Source organism: Rutilus rutilus (assembly GCF_951802725.1).
Source record: "Rutilus rutilus genome assembly, chromosome: 6".
Taxonomy (NCBI): domain Eukaryota; kingdom Metazoa; phylum Chordata; class Actinopteri; order Cypriniformes; family Leuciscidae; genus Rutilus; species Rutilus rutilus.
Window position 1 is genome coordinate 7,870,416 of NC_140214.1, and position 23,421 is coordinate 7,893,836.

A 23,421-nucleotide genomic window follows, 5' to 3' on the forward strand; every position below is an offset into this window, starting at 1 on the left:
AAAAATGGCATGAAAAAAGAGACTTTTCACTAGTGTTAGAGGGTGGAAAAGTGGTAAAGGACAGCCATCCTTTCTTTCTCTCTTTCCATTCCAAATCCTGTGAGATGCTGGAGAGATGCAGTAGCATTTCCTGTGTGGCTCCAGGGTGGAGACCGAAGGGTTTGCTTTGCGTGACTCTTCGCTTTCAATTAAACCTTGAATTCTCTCTTCTCTTTCTTCTTCACTCCGAAGGAGAAATACACCTGTATATTTGTTGGGAAGTCCAGATGAGTTTTTGTTTGTGAAATAGAAGCATTACCTGGTTTATTTATGGCATCTGCATTACTTTTTCCAACTAAAAAAGTCAAAAAGATTTGACATCTCAACTGTAAAATCGTAGTAGATGAGTTCACATAGATTACTAAAGGAAAATTCATGCGATTGGCACATTGCGGATCCTACTTTTTGCATATCCTTTACTTTTTTGCTTATTATACTTGGTGAATGTGGACTCAAGCTTAATGAAAAGTAAGTTTAATGGACGTTTTTAATTGCAGTTTTAATTTTAGGGTCTGCGGATGCGGTGTGGCTTGGCGAAGTCTGGGCGTCTTTTTACGTTTTGTGTTTTCAACCATATGGGGGTGAAAATCGAAGAGAGAGCGAACAAGAGAAAGGAGATGGCTAGTGTCAGACGAAGCAGATGTGGCGTTGGCGAGTTCTGGACGGGGGCTTTCGAGGCGTATTACTGGACAATAGCTGGCTGTCACGCTAGTTTGAGGAGCCTAATCATTTGATAGGGCCCCCCTCCTCTGGGTACAGATTCCCCGAGCTTTAGTCCACTCACACTAACATTCTCTTCTGCTGAATTAGCTACGAAAGAACCTCTCACCCGGTCCAACTTCACCCCAAATAATACCTGCGTATGAGCGAGTGATGTGTGACGTGTGTATTTGGTGAGAGTAAATCTTACAGATACTGGCCTTCAATATTAAGCAGGTGGAAACAAAATAACTCACAACAATATTGCGGTCTATTTATCTAGCCCCATGTAAAGTTTTTAAATATACATTTTCAGATATTGGTTTGCAGGTGATTTATAGAATTGTCATGCTGTGAATTCTGTATGCTGTAACTTTTTTCCTTATGGTATCTTGTACATTTTTACATTAAATTTGTATGTTTGTGTATTCAGGATGTAGAATTTGTTTCATTTAAATATTAGTTATCCCTTGTGCATCAAGACATGAACTACAACACAATTTCTAGAGTATTGCTGCTCAAAAACTATTTCTAGCGGACTTTAAATAATATTTAATTTAATTACATTTTTATTTACTTACTTTTTTATTTTGTTTTGTTTTATTTTATATTTTATTTTATGTTATATATTATCTAATGTCTCCTTGAAAAAGTCAAGACTTTGGGGGGAAATGGCTTATTTTATTTTATTTTATTTTATTTTATTTTATTTTATTTTATTTTATTTTATTTTATTATTTTTTATTTTATTTTATTTTATTTATCCTGTGACTCTCTTTAGGCTGTGTAATACAAATATTTTGGTCACTCTTTTCTATATCATGAAACCCATTAGGGACTGGGGTATCATGACAAAGTATCATAAAAGAGTCTTTTGAACTATATTCCAGCTCTTTTGAAGCCATGCAATAGCTTTGTACAAGGAACAGATCCAAATTCTAGTCAATAACTTCTCATTTAAAAATGTGTGCACTGCTGAAATAAATGACAATCTCTCACAGCTGATAACAGAGTGCTGGTTTTATTCTTTATTTAATAATAATCTCATTTTAATGTTTACTTTGTAGCAAGCCACTCAGATGAGGGCTCAGACGTGGACTCAGAACCGGGTTTGCCACTAAAGAGGAAACAGCGGCGCAGTCGGACCACGTTTACGGCCGAGCAACTGGAGGAGCTGGAGAGAGCTTTCGAACGCACACATTACCCTGATATATACACCAGAGAAGAGCTCGCTCAGAGAGCCAAGCTCACAGAGGCACGAGTACAGGTACATTCATGCACAGACTTTTAATATCCAATTCCTTTTTTTCCTGTAGAAGTTTTGTTAATGATGTGACCATAACATATTTGGTTACTCTTTTTTGTGTGTGCCTGTGATCACTCTACACACACTTTCTCGTAAGTTGCATTGCCGCTAAAAAAAACGTTAATGTGGTTTACACTGGGAGACTAAATTTACCAGCATTTAGCCCTGCACCCCTGCCCCGAAGTCACATGACACACTCGCATAAACACAGGCTTCTTTGTGCCACGTCTGACCTCTTGTTTTTACCCTAGTATTCTGTCGCAGAAAACCCCCAAAACAGAATCTTTTAATAAACTCTATTATTAAGTCCTTCTAACCCAATTAAACTAGAACCCGTGACGTGATGTCATCGCTTTTTAATGAGCACAGATGTTTCGATCGAAATCAGACCAAACAAGCTTCGAGCTACTGAACACACAAAGAGTGCCTGTGTAAACTCAGATACATGACACTCACAAACACATTCTTATAGGAATAACATGGTTGAATATCTTATTCCTTAATAAAGGAGGGTGTTATAGGAAGTCCATGCTGAAATGTGTCATGTTTTAAATTTAGTACCAGTTTGAGTATAAAAACAATCTTTCGGGTGTCTGAATGTACAATATAATTTTTTTCCTTTTTTTTCTTTTTCTGTCCTGCAGGTTTGGTTCAGTAATCGAAGAGCTCGCTGGAGGAAGCAGGCAGGAGCCAATCAGCTGATGGCGTTTAATCACCTGATACCTGGTGGTTTCCCACCCTCTGCGATGTCGAGTCTTCAGCCCTATCAGCTGGCGGACAGCCCTTACCCTCCCTCATCTATCTCACAAGGTGAGAACTGTAAAGCATAGTAAAACACTACTGGTCAAAAGTTTGGGCCCAGTAAGAAAGAAAAAAAATGGTAACACTGTATTTGAGTGTTCTTTTTACATATGTTACATGTACTTACCATAGTATTTACAGTAAATTATGCATAATTACATGCAACTAACCCTCAACCAAATCCTAATCATACCCTAACCCAATAGTAAGTACATGTAGTTGCTTAATCTTACTCAGTACTTAAATATATAAGTACACTGTAACAATGACACCTTAAAATAAAGTGTAATCAAAAAAATTTATAATAATACTTTTATTCAGCAAGGATGCATGAACTTGAACAAAAGTGACAGTAAAGACATTTACAATGTTACAAAATATTTCTATTTCAAATAAACGATGAAAAAAGAATCTTGACAAAAAAATGCATCATGGTTTACACAAAAATATTGAAAATATTAAGAAATGTTTCCTGATCACCAAATCAGCATATTATAATGATTTCTGAAAGATCATGTGACACTGAAGACTAGAGAAATGATGCTGAAAATTCAGTTTTGCCATCACAGGAATAAATTACATTTTAAAATATATTCAAATAGAATACAAATATTACAACAATATTACTGTTTTATCGTATTTTTGATCAAATAAATGCAGCCTTGTTCAGCAGAAGAGACTTACAGAAATCTTACAGACCCCAAACTTTTTTTGAACGGAAGTATACTTCATTTTTTAAACAATCATGTAAAATGGTTAAATAGTAGCCCTATGGCACTTTCGAAACAGTTTCTGAAACTATTTTTGGTTCATTTAGTCCTTGGACGCTCAAAGAAATGAATTTGGATGGTATTTACATCAGCACAGCACCTTGATGTTTCTTGAAGAAGCTGTGTCTGATTCTTTACAACAATTATCATTCAAAAAGGCCTCGTTTTTACAAAGATCAACTTTTAATAATAAAACGGTATATAACTTTAACAAAGAGATTCCTCTTGATTTTTCATCAATATCTTCTTGCCTCTGTCTTCCCTTTTTCTCTTTCTCTCTCTCTTTTTCTTTCCCTTCCTCTCTCTCCCACCAGTGTCAGATCAGCCCAGCACTGTGCACAGGCCTCAGCCTCTTCCCCCCACCTCAGTGCATCAGTCTGGGCTTGGCAGCGGACCGGGGGCCCAGGAGGGGAGTTCGGCCTACTGCCTCTCCTCTGGACGTCATGGATTCTCTGGTTACTCGGATGGCTATGGGGCTGCGCCAGGCCATGCAAACCCAGTGAACCCCAACAGCCTCCCATCACAGGTCAGTATCATCTGATGCGACATATACGGTTCTGGATATATAGTATATGGCTGTATATATTGACCAGTTGCCAGAGGTTTCCACCACACAATCTGTGTTATGGTAGGATGTTGTTGTTACTCAATTCTTTAGGCAATCATACAGGGTCATACGGAACTCTTAAAGGTACAGTCACAAAATACAGCTGTTTAATTTAACGAGTCTTACTAGAAAGTGTTGACCGCTGGACTGTAGTCATTATCAAGATTAGTACAGATACAGTTTGGGGTCAACATTTTTAAAAATGTCTTTGTAAGAAGCATCTTATACTCACTAAGGGTGCATTTATTTAAATTAAAAACACAGTCATATTGTGAAATATTCTTACAATTTAAAATAACTGTTTTAAAATGTAATTTATTCCTGTGATGTCAAAGCTGAATTTTCAGCATCATTACTCCTTAACCTCAACATTGGTGTTTAAGAAGCATTAATTATTATTATTATTATTATTATTTTCAATGTTGAAACCAGTTGTACTGCTTAATATTTCTTTGGAAACCGTGCTACATTTTCTCCAGGATTCTTTGATGAATAGAAAGTAACTTATATTTGAAATCTTCATTATAAACGTCTTTATGGTCACTTCACTTTTATCAATTTAATGCATCCTTGCTGAATAAAAAGAAAAAGAAAAATCTTACTGACCCCAAACTTTTGAATAGTCTATACAAGCTTTATTTATTGTGATGTTGCTTTCTGAAGGTCTCTGTTTTTACACCGAGCGGATTGGCTATGTGAGTGAATGTGAGAATGAAGGTGTGAGGAGGGGTAGGACATGACCGATAGGATGATGATGGAAACGAGAAGTGAAAGACAATTATTTGTGATTACACACTCATCAGCTGTTATCTGTCGGCTCGCCTGCTGCGCACAACGTGCTAACAACCAGAAAATGAGCTCCTAACTGCCTCAAAGCATCCGGTATTAGACAGGAGCGCCATTCTGGGTACTGTCCTCAAGCTCAAACCCCTCTGAGTGCTGCGTGATACAGATAAATAGAATGAGAGATATGGACAGAGAGAGAAAGAAATGGACACGGAAGAAAAATTAGAGTGATTTAGATAGAGAGCGGCCCTGAGGCTATGAAACAGAAGATGGTGTTGAGAATGAGGTTCTTTCTCAAAACACACACACATAAAAGAGGCAAAAGCCTGAAAACGGCAGGAAGATTTATGGAAAACAAGCAACACTGCTGTCTAAACACATATCGCCATTGATGAGATATGATATGTCACAATAACGTTTTTGTTAAAGGGGTAGTTCACCCAAAAATAAAAATCCGGTCTTTATTTACTCACCCTCATGTTGTTTCAGACTTGAATGGCATTCTTTCTTCCAGAGAACATTTTGAGGAATTAAACAACAGCTCACTGTTTCCATGTCTCCAAAAAATTATCATGAGTCCATTCAACTTAAATTTGGGTGTGTTCCTCATAAGTCTATAATATTCATGGCTCCAGAAGACTTTTTTTCACTTTTGAGACTTGACAGTCCTTTTTCACAATGAACTGTTATTGCATGGAAAAATCTGCATGACAATGTGACTTTTTCCGTTTCATGGAAAAAAATGGAATGACATGATGAGTAAATAATGACAGAATGTCAACATTTCGTTTGAAAAGTTTGGTAACGCTTTACAATAAGGTTCCATTTGTTACCATGACCTAACAATGAAAAATACTTCTAAAGCTTATATTTTTGTTAGTTCATGTTCTTTTCTAAATTGTATCTGTATCTCTTAATATTATTGGTTACACTTTATTTTAAGGTGTCATTTTACAGTGTAATTAATATTAATTAACAACATGTACTTACTATAGGGTTAGGGTAGGATTAAGGTTTGGTTGAGTGTTAGTTGCATGTAATTATGCATACTTTACTGTTATTACAATGGTAAGTACACGTAACATGTAACAAGGACACTGTAAAATAAAGTGTTACAATATTATTTAATGAACCTGAGCTAACATGAACTAACAATGAACAGTTATATTTTTAATGAATAAATACTGTAACAAATGCATTGCTCATTGTTAGTTAATGTTTGATATCTAATGTGAACTAATGGGACCTTATTGTAAAGAGTTATAAAAATGTCTTTATTTTTCTAAATATGCAAAAGTTCACTTCATGATTTTAAAAACCTTATGAAAAAACGACTCCTCTCCGTGGATTGTGACTATCGCCTCGTGTACAGTAATTGAACTGCACAAAGTTATTTAACATGACGTATTAATTGAAGTGTGTCTAATTGCAGCGCCCCCAGCAGCAGGGTTTGTAATCAGAACCAATTCCTAGTCATTAAGCCAGCATTCCTCCGTCAGGAATGACTTAGAGGTCAGGTAACTCTCACACTCACACTCAGTCTGTTATTGCCATTAGTGTGTGTGAGTGTGTGTTTGTAACCTGGCACAGGGTCGGCCAGTGCCGTTGTGTTGTTGAAGGGCAGGGATTCTCGTCGTCATGACGATGTTAGAACTCTCAGCGTCTGGGATTCTAATTATGAGATCCTCCAGACTCTTAATTGATTGGAATGGGAGAATTTACCCTCCATAATGCGCTGTGTAATTTATGCAAATGAGCCACTTTGTTGGCTAATTGTTTGAATTATGTATTTATCTGTGGTTTAATGTATGCTGAAATAAGCTTGGGATTCGGGGTGTGTTGAGGAGGGTTGTCCCTGCAGATTGGTTTGTAATTTATTAGCAAACGAAACTGTGATTATTTAGAATTATATATTATTATATTTATTATCTATTAATTTAACAAAAAATATGATAGTACAGATATGTTTTAGATGGAGATACTTTGATAAATACCACGGTACTGAATGATTGCCATGGTGCGTTAAAAACACAACATGAACAGATACTATATATATACACAGTATCTATGTATATATATACATATATATCTTTTCCTAAATAATTGTAACCAAAGTTAAAATACATTATAATATTTGCAGATTCCTTGTTACACCTGAAGTGAGTTGTTTGTGATGTTTTAATGTATTATACTTATATTATACAACGCATTTTAATGTCCATTAAAAGGCATAATTAATGCATTAAAAATACTTTTATAATGCATTATATATAAAGGCTTTGTTACCAAATTCGTAAAGTCAAAAATACGTAGTTTTTCTGCCTGTTCTCCTCTCAGTAAATAGTGCTAAAAAGGCACTTTTGTGAAAAGAAAATGTATATAGTGTTTTGCATGGTGCTATTGTTGAAACACAGAGTTTAAATCAAATTAAATATAAAAAATAATTTCAATTTATGCATCAGTTTGTAAAAACAACAACAAAAAAGAATTAGTAATTACAAAAATCGCTTAACTTGTATTTAATCTACGATATTCCATCAAAATGGCACTTTATATGGATTTGCTGTTTGAGCTCTAGCGGTGGTGGGATGCTTTATCCCACAGGTTCCTCCGGACAGCTGCGTACATGCATCACACTGGCTGGGAAAATGTTTTATGAGGAAGCTTTTTGTCAACAACTCCTGTCTGTGGTCTCGACATGGAAGGAAGATTTTCTCTTTCACCTCACATGTAGCCTGGGCCCGGGCCCCCCATGGGGAGGTGAACGAGAGAGTTTAACCTCCATGTGCTTTTCATTTGTTAAGCATCACACATCACCGTGTGACTCACACATGCGCTGCTGTACATGATATACGCTGTCAGCTCGTGTGACCGTTGAGTTATCTGCAAGGTGGGGAAAGCACCTGAAAATCTGTGAGCGCTTAGAGCCTTGAGCCTGTTCCTGTCCTGAACAGCTGTTGAAGATGAACCCCGAGAGGAATTTCATGACCCTTCACACAGCTTGTAAAAGTGTTAACCGCACAAACACACATGGTTTCCTAGCTGAGTACCATAGATGCCTATTGTTTTGAATGAATATACTGGGTTTAAAACAAGTTAAGCTCATTGCACTGCATTTGTGGCATAACTCTGATTACCACAAAAAAATCATTTCGATTGTCCATCATTATTTTATTTTTTAAAACAAAAACTTGGGTACAGTGTGGCATTAGAATGGAAGTGAATGAACTCTTCTATTAGAACTTTCATTTGTATTCATTTTTATAGTCATTTTAGGCATTGCATTGTCAGAAAAATGAATGGAAATTTACACAGAAAAGTTGAGCATTTTTTCATGCTCATCACATGCAGTTTTAGTATCATTGAGATGCTTTTATAGTTTTTATTAATATTTTTAATTAGTTTTATTTTTATATTGTCCGTTTTCATTTTCATTTTAGATAAAGGTTTAGTCATTTTTTTGGTCATTTTAAGTTTTTTTTTTTTATTTATAAATATTTTTATTTGAGTTATTTTAGTATGTCAAGATAAACTATACGAAAATAAAAAATATTGCCTATATAGCCGAAATATATATTTTTTTTTTCTTTGTTAATTAACGTTTATTTTATTTTAAAATATATTGTATAGTTTTAGTTTTAGTTAACTGTAATAACCTTGGTAAGTGAATCACTGTAACCGAGATTTTTGGTTTTAAATAAATAAAAACATGATTTATGAATAGTTTTTTCAATTGAGGACATTTCCAGATGTCCCCAAAGGGAGGTTTTTGTAAGATTTAGCTCACATCTGAGGACAAATCTGTCCCTAAAGTATATCTAAGCAAACCCACCCACGTATTTAATGTGCAATACTTTCACTGCGACTGTTATTCCTCTTCCCACAGCATGTGGCACAGGCATTCCCTCTGCTTTTCTTGTTCTATTGGATTTCTTGATAGAAAAAAGTAGAACGTTTTCTTCTTGTTTTCTCATCTGGTTATGCTCTTTACCCAAACACACAACGGGGAAGGAAACACAGCCCCTCTCGTCTGACTCCGCCCCCTCTTTGGTTGCACCGGGTAACTGTTTAAAAGGAACCATGTGTCCTGCAGGATGGGGAATAATTTGACTCTCATGGACTCTGGACGGAGTCAGTGGGCCGGTTGTTCAGGCGGCGTGCTGGAGATTTTTTCTGGGCCGGGCTGGTTTTGATTAATGATTAGCAGGAGGGAACTGATATGTACTTGGCCCATCAAGGAGCGGTCGAGAGCTCACAGACACTGATGGCACACTCACGTCCCGCTTCCATCTGTCTGTCACTGGTGTCAATTAGACACGGGCGGCCAGAGCTCACGCTGTGTGTGAGCTGGAGAGATCTTTACTCGCTGTCACCGAATCATTTCAGATGGTGTTTGATAGAAAGGAGGATTTTTTGAATTAAAAACTTTACCGTTGTCATTATGTTTAGTTTGGTATGCTGAATTCAAATTAAAAGCAAATGTTCATGGTTTTATTTGGTGAAAATGCAGCATTCTCAGAGATCTGGGAACTAGTTATTCCAGGTGTATAAAAAAAAAAAGAGCTAAATGTTATACTAAATACTATCTATTTACATACACAATTCAAAAATGATTACTTACATTTTCTGAAGTGGTCGCCAGGGTGTTGCTAGGTGCTTCATTGTAAGTCAGTGGGATTTTTCACCCATTTTATCATCTGCCAGGTGAAAATGTGAAGTCTGATCACTTGGGAAAATAATAGCTTACCTGCAGGATTTGAGGTACCGAACAGTTTGAGCACAAATGTGGGACAAATTATGTGCCATTTCATATTAAAGGGATTGTTCACCAAAAAACGACAATTCTGTCACTATTTACTCACCCTCAAGTTGTTGAGTTTTTCATCGGTAACCATTGACTTCCATAGTATTTTTTTTCCTTACTATGGAAGTCAGTGGCTACCGTCAAATATTTGGTTACCAACATTCTTCAAAATATCTTCCTTTGTGTTCAGCAGAAGAAAGAAACTCATACAGGTTTGGAACAACTTGAGGGTGAGTAAATGATGACAGAATTTTCGTTTTTGGGTGAACTGTCCCTTTACGTTTACTTAGTATGGTTAGCGGCTTGTTCAAAACTTAAACCGAAAGTATGAGCAATAGTAAAAGTGATGCTTGTACCAAAATGTGGTCATGTATTAGCCAATGAGAATAAACCAGCCTGAACAGCACAGAAATCTATACTGGTCCAGGCTGGGCTTTTCAGCAACTTGCTTGTTAAAAAAATGAACTCAACATAATGTTCTGTTCTTCTTCCTTTCTCTCAGGTGATGGGGCTGTTGAATCCAGGTGGAGTTCCCCACCAGCCGCAGAGTGATTTTGCGCTCTCTCCGTTGACGGGCGGTTTGGAGCCCAGCGCGGGCATGGCTGCCAGCTGCCACTCTTCTCAGAGACTGGAGGCTCTGCCAGGCCTGGCCAGCATGCCGACTCTGCCCAGCTCCCAGTCCTACTGCCCCTCCAGCTACAGCTCACCTGGGTACAGCGTGGACCATGTGGCATCTTACCAGTACAGCCAGTATGGGCAGAGTAAGGTGAATACCAGCACTGTTTGTACTGTAGTGAGAGTGACCCACATATTTATATTCTAAAACATTTAAAAACATTAAATGTTCTATTTTGGAATTGCTTTGTAGTATGTGAGAACCCAACTTAAATGTTTAAGAAAAAAAAAAATATTCATGAAGCAAATATTCTTTTTTTTTTTACATTTATTTATTATGCAAACAAATACTATATTAGAAAAAATAATATATATATTAGCGAATATTCCTAACATCATATGCATGTACCATTAAGGTTGGCATGAAACAGTAGTTGTGATTTTGTCAGAAGTTTTCTTTTCTTCCTTAATGTGACGTATATCCGAGTGAAACGGCTTCTTGAACAAGAAACAATGTAGGGTGGGATTTGATTTTGTCCATTGGAAATTGATTGGATGGTTGTGGTTTGCTATTGGTCGATCTCATGTGAGTTTGTCCCGTCCTCATGCCAGTATACATGTCATCAAAGAAGAGATGTCGCTGCAAGAGGGAGAAGTTACTTTGATTAAAGATTACGAGGGCACACAAATTTAAAAAGTAATGATGTGCACAGAAAAATAATTTATAATGCTGCAATATTCCATAAAAAATAGGATTTTACCATTTTGATTTCATGGTGACTTTAAGACCCTTCCTAATATTTACACATTCACATAACATTAACCAAAGAAACAAAATACTTTAGCCAACCGTTTTTTTCCTTCTGCTTAGCATATGACATTTTGGACATTTTTTTTTTCTTGGTTGGCTTGGTTTAGATTTAAATTATACAAAAATGGTAAAAATAAAATAAAAATGTAATTATATGCATGGACTAATCATTCACAATATGAAAATAGGGGGAATTTCCATTTCATGACGACTTTAAATCATCTCTTTACTGAAGAGTGATTCATTCTACGGATGAAGACTCTTTTCAAACTTTTTTAAACAAAAAACAACAACAAAAAAACATTGAATTATACATTTTTGATTTGTACACTTTGACACAAGTAAGCCTCATGATTTTGATAAATTGCATCCCCACAGCTCCACCTTTTAGAGTAAAAGACGTGCTAAGCTACAGTCCTTCCAGAGAACTAAAAAAAGGTCATTGATTCTATAGAGAAACACGATCATCTGAACGTCAACTGAGATTATTTCCAGTGGAGTATTTGTCTTCTAATCTGAGACGTAATCATCAGTTTACGTTAGTTAGTTGTAATCCGCTGGGCCGCCGCACAGGTTAGCGCTGTCATGGTTTATGATGCTTAACCCGTAACCTTTCACGACCCTGTGAGATGAGCTATATCTCATCAGCTCCAGGCATCCGTCAGCCAGCCATGTAATGAGCTCTGGGTAACAAAGATATCGTTCATGATCCACTCAAACAGTGAAATGAGAGGAGCAGCCATCTCAGAACTTGTTTGACAGAGTCGGAGGGGGGGGGGGGGGGAGGCCTTACACACCAGGACTGCATGTCGAGTGCCCAATCCAGGACTGCATCTTGATATCGTTAATTTGCTGGGGTCCGCACCCCGTAAGCACAGAGCTGGGGGTCCGTGGAGGAGTTAGCGGGGGTCTCGTGTTGGAGTAGAATGGCCCGTGGCAGGCAGATATTAGAACCATGTGTTTCAGACGGGTCAGATCTGTAGTTGCTGTTGATCATTGCCTCTGATCCATACAGAGCTGAATATAGGACAGCTCTCTTTTCACCCGCCAAAAATCTCTCGTTTTTGCTCTGTCTGTCTGTATTCTTAGAGGAATTGGCACGCACTGGCTCTCTCAATCATGTGCTTTATTTTGCTGGATCTTTTGCATATTTCAATTTGTCTGTCTATTGGCAAATGCTATGTTGAGATAATCATATATTGATGTCAGTGGCCCTGTTTACAGCTGGTATTAAGATGCGTTTTGGTCGATTGGATCACAAGTAGACAAGGGAGACACATTCCTGTTTACACCTGGTGTTTTAATCCGTCTCTTTTGCCCATTTTCGACCAGGAGGGCTATGGGTGGGTAAATGTATGTTTTTTTTTGTTTGTTCAGATCTTTCGATTTTCATGAACGCGACCAGAGACGACAGAAAAACATGGAGAGCAGCAGCTTTCGTTTCTGCTCTTATAGCCGCAAAACAATGACAAACACTGTGAATGTGTGTTAGAAATCAGGGATGGTGAGCGAACATTGCGCTTGGCACATTTTTCGTCTTTTTGGGTCTTCAGCCGACAAAGTTTAAATCCTGTCTGGCTAGTGTGCTTCCCGTAATGTTTACTCATTAAGTCAGTAGGCGGAGAGTAGGCAGTCTTTTGTGGCTGTTGGAACACATTTGACCACATGAGCGTTTACACTACAAAAGCAATACGGTCAATGTGTTTCTGACTACCTCTGGAAGTGGTTGAGAGTGGACAAGCTCAAAACGTTTTAGACCCCGCTTACACCTGCATTTAGCGTCATACACTTGTGATCCGATCGACCAAAACACATCTTAATACCAGGTGTAAACAGGGCCAGTGTTTCTCAGCCATTGTCCCAGGGCCCACTAGGAGGCATCAGTAAACTTCCCAATGTTTAATATAATTTAATTAATGTAAATATATAAAATTATATCATTTCAGGCCTATAAAACAATTTTAAAAATGCTAAAGGCTACTAAAAATATTAAATTCTGCAACATATAAACAAAACGGTCAAATTTTAAATAGTCCCCAAAACAATTAGCAAAGGTTAATTAGGAAAAATGATGTGATATGTATTGTATTGTATTTTGTTATTTTATTTAGTTTATTTACTCTCCAGAGATATTTACTGATGTTAAATTTGTCCACAGAAACAAAGTAATATAAAATATTGTAGAAGCAGGTTGAAATTTACATGAATTTATATGCAATTATATACATTTAAACATAGATGTTTAAATTTGTGTACTGTATATTCAATAAAAAAAAAAAAATCATTCATTTTAATTGAATTTAATCAGTATTATTTTAGTATCATTGATATTCTATCATTGTTTTTTAAGTTTCTTTTTTATGTTTTCATCTTCATTTTAGTTAAAGTTTTACTATTTTTGTTGTGTTTTTGTCATTGTCATTTTTTTTTTTATGTTTATATAGTTTTTATTAAGTTTTATTTTTATTTATTTTAGTATTTCAACCTAAACTATATGAAAATGAGAAATAAAATAAGTGAACTAGCTAAAATAAAATGTTTCATTTTTCATATTTTTAATTTATGTCTCTGTCTCTTTCAGGTGCCTTTCATTATCTGAAACCCAGCATTGACTGAATGAAGACAGACAGGAAGGAGATGAAGAGATCTATGGATGGCCTGACCATAAACTCTTGCACTTGAGCTCTCCTTGAATGTTTGACCAAAATGACCATCCATCCTCAAACTCCCGCTCCTCACTGGGTCTCTGAGCGAGGAGCGTTGTGGAGAAGCCAGGGGTGACGGCGGTCCTCCCCAACGCACGTGGGTCCAAAGTGCGACCGAGTTGTTTTTATGAGGGGGATATTGTGGGTAGGGTTGGGTTGGGTTTAGGACCAGGATCGAGGTGAGTGGTGGAAGGCTTAGTTTGACAGTTTAGTCCTGGAGGAAACAGCCTCTCCGTATATCCATCCCGTTTTGGAGCAGGCCACTGCATCACACGTTCTCACGACACTTACTGCCTCCTTCCTGAAGAGCGACATGGGACACACGGAGGACAAAGGGAAAGGACAAATAAACAACTCAAAGACTGAGACTGTGCTTATAAACAGCATGGAATGGCAGGGAAGATATACTCTGATATCAGCTGTCCACTGACGGACGCACTTTAGTGACGGTGACTCTTTGGTTGAAACATTTTTATTGATATATTTAGGAAATAAGGGCTCGGAAAAGTGTGCCAACTTTCCTTGTTTTTCATCCATAAATAGACAAGAATGATATGTTCGCAAGTCAACGCTCTCAGGTCCTCTTCAAAGAGAGAAAGAGGTTGACCTTGAAAGGAATGCACTCAAGTGTCCGATGGCATTTCAGTCGTGTCAGAGAGATAGACGGACTAAACGAAGAAGTGTGATCCCTTTACTACCAGTTCATCTGAGCACACACAAAATACCGTAGTATGAGACAGAAGTGATGTTCAGAATGGAATACTATCGTATCGCTTATTGCATACTGTATACTACAGTATATGCTAAAATAGTTTGAGAAACAGAACATATGCAATGATAAATATTGTCAATTGTAGTATGCAACCTGTTGCATTTTAATGTCATTTAGTGTAAAACATCTTTTGTATGAATCAAGAAAATCGGATTACTATCATACATCTATCATATATCCGTCGCAATGCAGCGCCAGGCGCGACGCAAGTGTGTTTTGCTAGTTTCAGCCCAACGCAGTTATCATTTTCACGTCCTGCGCCACGTTGTTTAAATAGCAAATGCATTTGCGCCCATCTGTTCGCCCATGGGCTGCTGGTCTGAAAACGAGGTGTGTTCGGGTGCATCGATGGTGTGTTGCTATGAGGCAATTGAAATAGACTGTGCCATTGACCAACTGAAACCTGGCCTAAAGTAACAACAACAAAAAAAAACGGTATTTTTGTTATTTAAAGAGTGCGTTATTAATATGCGCCTGTAGTTTCCTCACTAGAGAAGTGTTCAGTTTTTCTGCTTGCAAATTCCGCCATGTAAATAGCGAATCCGCCAAGGTGCGAGCACAACTGGCTTTTAAAGGGAATGGGAGATGAGACTCTGATTGGTTTATTGCACGTTACACCCAAAACACACCCATTACTCATTAAGTGAATAGAGACAACACTTTCAGACCATGCGCCGGGCGCACCGACCATTTTTCCCGTCGTTAAACTAGCAAAAGTGGATTCGGACACGCCCTAAGTGCACTTGCGCCGTGCGCTTTAGACCATGCGCTTAGATCGTTAAAATAGGGCCCAAAGAGTTCATTGGTCACAATGGAAGGTCAAGTTGAATCTATTGCATTGTGGTATTACGTATTTCACAGTGCAATGGCAAATGTAGAAGGTCATCTAGTTAGTTTTGCTTGCAGAAAATTCACATAATACACATAGTGCATACTGCAGAATTAGTATGAGTAGTATGGTAGTATGCTATTCTGAACATTCAGAGAGAGACACACGCCACAAAACGAACCCAATGAAAGTGCAATACACACTCAATACCTCATAAACACTCGTCTGTTCTCACTCGCTCAAGAAGATCATCTGTTCTTTAACTCTGTGTGTTCCGATTGTTTTTCGTGCAAGAAAAGATTCCAGATGATGCAGCGGTTCATAATGTTTCATAATATTTTTACACTAAAAACAGTTTGCATAACTGAGTACTTTGTTCTGTCTCTGTAACACAATGTTCATCTGCCTTCACATCTTAAGAATTGGAACAATTTTTTTTACCTTGTTTGTTTTTTATACTTTGTTTTTTTGGTTCTCGACTGCATATAATTGTTGATGGAGAATGTGTCAAATGCAGCACTATTTACTATTTATAAGAAAAAATAAATAAATTGCATTCAAGCTTATTGTTTTGAAATTATTGATTTTTTTAACCTTTCTTGTTCATCTTTATCGTTCCCATCTTTTTTGCTCTGCCTTTTTTTCCCCCTTTCATTTTTTTATAGTCCTTCTAAATTTTTTCTTTTTTTTGTGTGGAAATAAACAACAAATTGCATTATCTTTCTGGATCACGTCTAACATTTTTAAAATGATTCTGCACCTGTGTAAAACAATAAACCATGTATGAAATGCTGTTTTTGGAAAATTAGAATGAGGGTTCAGAATAACTATCAGGTTTATTCAGCCGTTAACTTCATTGAGCAATTTTATTCATTCAGAAATATATTGAGTCTCATAAACACTCTTTCATGACAAAGTCTTTCTCTCCAGGGAGCTCTCAAAGGGTTAATGACTGAAGCACAGCCTGCTGTAAACCATCAAACACTACAGGGATCTTTCTTTCACTCTTACTTTCTTTCTTTTGCTCGTTCACTCTTTCTTTCTTTTGTCACTTTTTCATTTGCTCTTTTTCTTTTTCACTCTTTTTTTCCTTTCACTCTTATAAGATTCAAGATTCAAATACCTTTATTTGCATGGTGAAAGAAATCTTTACATAATATCATCAATAACACTATACAATAAAAAAAAAATAATAATGAAGAAAATAAAAATCTCTATCAAAGTGTCTATAGTGAGTGTGGTGGTAGTTCATTCTTTCTTTTGCTCTTTCTTTGTCTCTTTCAGTTTTTCTTTCGCTCTATTTCTTTCGTTTTTTTCTTTAGCTATTTCACTCGTTCTTTCTTTTGCTCTTTCACTTTTTCTTTGGCTCTTTCTTTCACTTTCTGGGTTACGTTCTGACGTACAACCCAGAAGCGCTGCGCTGTTACACTACGTGAACTCACTCAGAGGCCCACACAGAAGAAAATGAATAGTTGAATAAAGTCGTTATTTTTGTTGTTTTGCCCATAAAAAGTATTCTCATTGCTTGATAAACTTAAGGTTGAGCCACTGTAGTCACTTGGACTATTTTAACGATGTCTTTACTAACTTTTCTGGGCTGGCATATCGATTACCTAGCAGCCTATGGAGGAGTGATCCAGCTCTCAGATTTCATAAAAAATATCTTAATTTGTGTTCCGAAGATGAACGAAGGTCTTACGGGGTTGGAACAGCATGAGGGTGAGTAATTACTGACATAATTTTGGGGTGAACTAACCCTTTAAAGGGGTGGTTGATTATGATTTCACTTTTCTAACTTTAGTTAGTGTGTGATGTTGCTGATAAACAACATCTGCAAAGTTACAACGCCCCAAAGTTCAAAGCAAAGGAAGATATTTGCTTTTAAAGAAATAGTTTTTCAGGACTACAACAAAAGGCTGGTAGGGACTACAGGACATTCCTCCCAGGTTAGTGACATCACTAACCCTAAAAGGTACATAAACCCCGCCCCCGAGAACACGCAGTCTATGTTGAGAAGTCTGTGTACATTTGTGAGTCTGCTCAAGCTGTCGCATGCAATACAGTACATAACACAAATGCAATAGCATGTCACTCTGTAGGCATCTTACAACAGTTCCCACACAAGCGATTTTATAGATTATAGATTTATAGATGACAGAATATGCTAATTAAAAAATAGTTAACTTCGCATCAGGAACATAAATTTATCAACTAACCATTCAGAAACGTCCTGTTGCATTCTACATGTTGTCACTTCTTCTTGAGTCTCTCCATCATTGTCCGACTCCAGTTTAAACATAAAAGGCAGAACAGTTTCTGACATTTTAGGTAATAGGAGCTGCTAACACACATGAGCTCTTGAAGCTCCGTCCTCTGTGCCGGGAGGTGCAGCTCATTTGCATTTAAAGGGACACACAAAATGATGCGTTTTTACTGACACTCAAAAAGGGACAATTTTAACATGCTGTAAAAATTATCTGTGGGGTATTTTGAGCTGAAACTTCACATACTCTGGGGACAACAGAGACTTATTTTACATATTGTAAAAAACCCATTATACCACCCCTTTAAAGTCCCCCTGTGGTGAAAATCAAGCTTTAAGATAAACCGTGTTTAAATTCATAAGTCAACATCATTGCTGAGTATTTTCTCTTTAAAACTGCAGTGAATCAAAAACAGTCGCAGTTTGAAATCGCTGGTGTTTCTGACGTCACAAACTACCTTGTAACCAATCACATCAAGGAATGGATGTCTGAGCTGGTGTGAGTGAGTGGAGACTTGGGCTAATTTGCATATTCATAGAACCGCGTATACTAAACGAAGCAAGTTTTTTTTTAAGGAAAACCATTTAAATGTGTCATTTTGTGTTTCCCAACCTGTTTTTCCTCTTGTGCCAGTCTCAAGTGTGAAACCAGATCAGAAATGTGTTCCCATCCACATTAATTCACAAAATGCACACCCATTTATGGTAACACTTTAGTTTAGGGTCCAATTCTCACTTGCTTAGCATGCATATCACTAGGATATTGGCTGTTTATTAGTACTTATAAAGCACATATTAATGCTTCATCCTGCATGACCATATTCTACATCCCTTAATTCTATCCAATACCTAAACTTAACCTTACTAACTATTAATTAGGAGTTTATTGAGGCAAAAGTCAAATCAAATCATGAGATCATTAACTAAATGTATCAAATGAATTGTAAATTTTGCCCTCATATTTGTATTTTAATTCCATCAGTTTTGTTTTATAGGCTTTGTCAGAGCAGTTCAAATCTTTCCATCTTTCTGGAGTCTGTTTAAGGATCCCCTGGGGTTGGGAATCGCTGCTTTAAACCATCCTTTGGACATTAAATTTAATGTAGCACATCTTTTTACATTTGTTTTTCACATCCACAAAATCTGGATGGCTATGGAAGTGTCCCTCTCTTTTGCTCGCTTTTCCAGCATGGAGCCTGGTGTCAGACACAATAACATATACTGGAGACAACTTAACCTTTGACCCCTCGCACTCTTTGAAATCAGTAGACAATCACAGCATAGCTGACAGGGCAAGAGTTTCTCCCCACTCCCCCACGTCATTCTGAGACAGACGGCTGAAAGAGGAGAGAAACGGTGAAAAAAAACAACAGGGAAAAAAAACATGAAAGACACGAGACTGTTTCTCGCAGTAACAAATGACGTGGAATTTGGTCAGTTGAACCTTTCGGCTCATGCACAAACATGCAGGACAGAATGTGAGAGTAAATAATTCAGGAGTTCAACAACTTTTTGAATGTTTTTCAATGTCCTGACCAGCTACATCAGTCCTACAGAATGAATCATTACTGAAATATTTACAGCAGTCATTCTGAACTGGACCAGAACGGCTTGCATGTCTGTTCTGATTGGTCACGGACAGCTTGGAAAAAGATAATGCTTCTAAATGCTAAGTGATAAAATGCAACTAACTATATAATTGTGTATAGCTACAATGGCAAATAAATAGGCTCAGTAACTAACTCAGTAAGTCAAACGCTAATGTGTTTATCTGTCGCTTGGAAGAGATACGGCCGAATTAGACAGATGCCAGTGAGTTGCGTCACATGTTCTCATGCTCAAAAACCTTCAAATACTATTGTTTTTGAAATGATTGTTCATGGTAATATTACAGTTTTTTTTAATTGCTTACACACAATTTCTCAAACTATGGCTCCTTTTCTTACTCTACACACAAAGCCATAAAACACACACACAAGATGCAAAATGTCACGCATCTCTTGCAAAAGCAAACACTTTATTCAAAACTATTTTAACTCTTCTAAAAATAGTGTTTTTGTATAGTAACTCTATACACAAACCATTAAATGATTAGCCACATACACGTCAAACTACACACAGACGTGAAAAGTGTTTTGCTTGTTCACTGCAGTGTACAGGAGTTTGTCACATGTATATACACTGTATATACAGTATGTATGCACACTGTACAGTTGATGAACTTTACAGTTATTGAACTGAACTGACTTGAGCTGTATGATGACACTTTTGGCTTGTTAGAGCTGCTTTACAACATAATTTGAATATGTAGCTATTGTGAAGTCGCTTTGAAACTATTTGTATTGAATGAAGCGAATGTATATTCAGAATATATTGACAAAATAAACAGGAATGCTAGGGTGAGACTTTTATTTGTTTCTCAAAACATTGAGGTATATTTATACACTTAAACAATGCAAGGGGGTAAAATAATTTCTTTCTTAAAAGAGAAATTTGAAGTTTTGATTTCTAAGTGTAGTATAAGTGTTTTCACACACGATCATTGGGTATTGGTAATCGGAAAATGATTGTGGTATTGGCAGTGTTTTCTAAATGAAACACAATAGTTTTGAAAGATGTGTCTACATGTAGAGAACTGTTTAGCATTTTGCTGAGTGTAAAGCAGATAATGTGCTTGCAGTTTTGCAGACTTGGTCTGAAGATTAGGTACATGAGCGATGGGTTCACTGAGTGGGCATCAAATACCACTTTTATTGTGTAGCAATTTTAAAACCTTTTTTTTTATTAATCTTTAAAAAACGTGTTTGCATGTGTGGTAAACTATGAGATCTTTATTACTGTATTGCAAATTACTTACATAAAATGCATATACAGTAAATATCAGTTGTCATTCTATTTCTCCTAAAAATATGTCTTAGTAAAATTATATTTAAACGTTAATTTTAGCTCTGTGGTTTATATTGAGGGTGGCAAAACAAAATACAAAGATTTTAAAGGGTTAGTTCACCCAATTTTTTTAAATTCTTTCAGTAATTACTCACCTTTATGTTGATCCTAGTGTGCGTTTCCCAAAAGCATCTTTGGCCAACTATGATCGCAATTTCCATTGAACTCTATTGGTAACGATGGAGTTTGTGACCATAGTTGGCTTTGGGAAATGCACCCCAGTAAAACTTTGGTTCAACTTCGGAACACAAATGAAGATTTTTGATAAAAAATTTAGAGCTTTCTATCCCTCCATTGACAGCCTATAAGCAACTGCCACTTTCAAGGCCCAGAAAGGTTGTAAAGACATCATTAAAGTCAGAGCCGGACAGTAACGGAGTACATTTACTTGAGTACAGTACTTAAGTACAATTTTGAGGGATCTGTACTTTACTCGAGTATCATTTTTGGGGAGTACTCATGACTTTACTCCAGTACATTTGAGAGGCAAATATTGTACTCTTTACTCCACTACATTTATATGCATAACCGTGAGTACCCGTTACTTCAAAAAAAAAAAAAAAAAAAAAAGGAAAAAAGAAACATCTTGGAAACCCTCAATTTGTTGTTTCCCTCTCAAACGTGATTGGATTGTGCAGGCGCCACTGATTGGGACAGCCTATCAGCAATCACCTTCAGCTTTCCAACAAAGTCAACTCCATGGTCAGATTTAGATAAAGAGACGAAACCATGGACGAAACAATGGATAAAAGACTATTTCAATTTTCTGAACAAGTTAATGATAGTTTTCGCTTCAAGTGTTTGCTGTGTTTACCAATGTAAGCACTGTGGCAGTAGTAATGCAATATTTAGAAAATGTACTCTTGTACTCTTGATACTCAAGTACTTTTAAAAACAAGTACTTCAGTACTTTTACTTAAGTAGACATCTGACTGTAGTACTTTTACTTGTACTTGAGTAAAATTTAGCAAGGGGTATCTGTACTTTTACTCAAGTAATGAAGCTGTGTACTCTGTCCGCCTCTGATTAAAGTTATCCATGTGACTCCAGTGGTTTAACCTCAATATTATAAAGCGAAAAAGCATTATTTACCACTTCATTTACAAAATATTATTCTCCAACATGTGTTCACGAGAGCACCATGACGCATGCATGTTGTTTTGACACGAGAACGGACGTTGTTACGTATTAGAGATTCATATTTTGTAATAAAGTGGCAATTTTATTTTATTTTTTCGCAAACAAAGCACTCGTGGCGCTTCATAAAACTGAGGTTAAACCACTGGAGTCACATGGGTTACTTTAATGATGTCTTTAATACCTTTCTGGGCCTTGAAAGTGGCAGTTGCTTAGGCTGTCAATGGAGGGATAGACGAAAGTCTTAAGGGTTTGGAAAGACATGAGGGTGAGTAAATAATCACAGAATTTCATTCTGGGTGAGGTATCCCTTTAACATGATTTTTCTATGAAATGATGTATGGATAATCAAGCAAACCTATTTTGCTTCAGTCCAGTAAGTTTTCATCTTGAAATATTACTAACAATATAAAAAGTTATTGTAATGCTTACTTTATAAAAGATCAGTAAAGTTTTCACAGCAAAAAAACACATACACCACAACCTGAAGGTGGACATTTTTATATCAAAAAGTATAAACTATCAATCAGACGACAGAAGGCATGTTGTAGACTGTGTGTGTTCAACAGGTTTATCAGCAAAGTTGATTATACATATTTGGTAATTATAATAGGATTGATTTAGAATTGCATTGCTGCTCAGTGTGTAGGCCTACAAGACTTTCAGCTGTATTTGTCAGATAATAAATTAAATAAATAGTGACGTTCTGTTGTCAGCTTTAGAAGAGCATGTGGACCATGTAGCCTACTGTATGTTCAGTAGTAGTGGTGGTGCAGGGCCTTTATCACAGCATGAATGATAAAGAGGGTTTATCGTGGCAGTGAGAGAACAGACAGCATTCCTTTCCAAAAGTGTCCCGCTATCGTTTCTCTCTCTCTCTCTCTTTCTTTGGTCATGGCTATGGTGTTCATGCAATAGACCGAAACCCTCACAATCATCAGAGCAGCTCCAGTGGATGAACTTCAGCAGAATCCTATTAAAGTCTCTCTGACATGACGTTTAAGGAGCAAAACAAGCTGCTTTCGATAATTGAGTGACTCCAGCATGTCCAGGACTGAAGCTGAGTGACAAAAGAAATCAGAAGCCTTTTTAAAATGTCTTACTGAAGAAAAAGAACTTCAATCGCACATTGACATTCTGGAGTAAACGCCTCCATCAGAGCGGCACGGATAATCTATCCCATACTTCTCCAGCAGCTCCATATCTACTCTTTACATCAGTATCAGCAAGTCTTAGTGAAAATATCAGCGATGTTCATGGACAAACAGTGTATGTTCTGAAATATTGTTTTTATCACAGCTCAAGGTGAAGGAGTCTTTTTGACCTTCTGGAGAACTACAAACAGATGATTTCTTGAAATTCAGTGAACTTAAAGCATCTGTTTCCATTCGAGAGATTGAAACCTTGAATCTCACCACATCATTAGTATCAGTATGCCTCTAGGTGGCGCTACAACGAACCAAACTTTGCTCCTCGCTCTGCTGGACAGGTGCAGACAAGCCATTCTGAAGGAAATCGAGACGAATCTTCA

General features: G+C 37.0%; 1 protein-coding gene across 2 annotated transcripts in view; it reads left to right on the top strand.

Annotated features, from left to right (window-relative positions):
* The window catches only part of pax3a (paired box 3a), a 32,274-nt gene extending 15,838 nt beyond the window's left edge, over positions 1-16,436 (top strand). For both annotated transcript variants that reach the window (XM_084411770.1, XM_084411771.1), the window contains exons 5-9: positions 1,806-2,005; positions 2,689-2,854; positions 3,930-4,141; positions 10,315-10,578; positions 13,820-16,436. In XM_084411770.1, the coding sequence (XP_084267896.1) occupies positions 1,806-2,005; positions 2,689-2,854; positions 3,930-4,141; positions 10,315-10,578; positions 13,820-13,837 (860 nt within the window). In that variant the 3' untranslated portion in view covers positions 13,838-16,436. The remainder of the gene's footprint in view (positions 1-1,805; positions 2,006-2,688; positions 2,855-3,929; positions 4,142-10,314; positions 10,579-13,819) is intronic.
* The last annotated feature ends 6,985 nt before the right edge of the window (positions 16,437-23,421 follow it).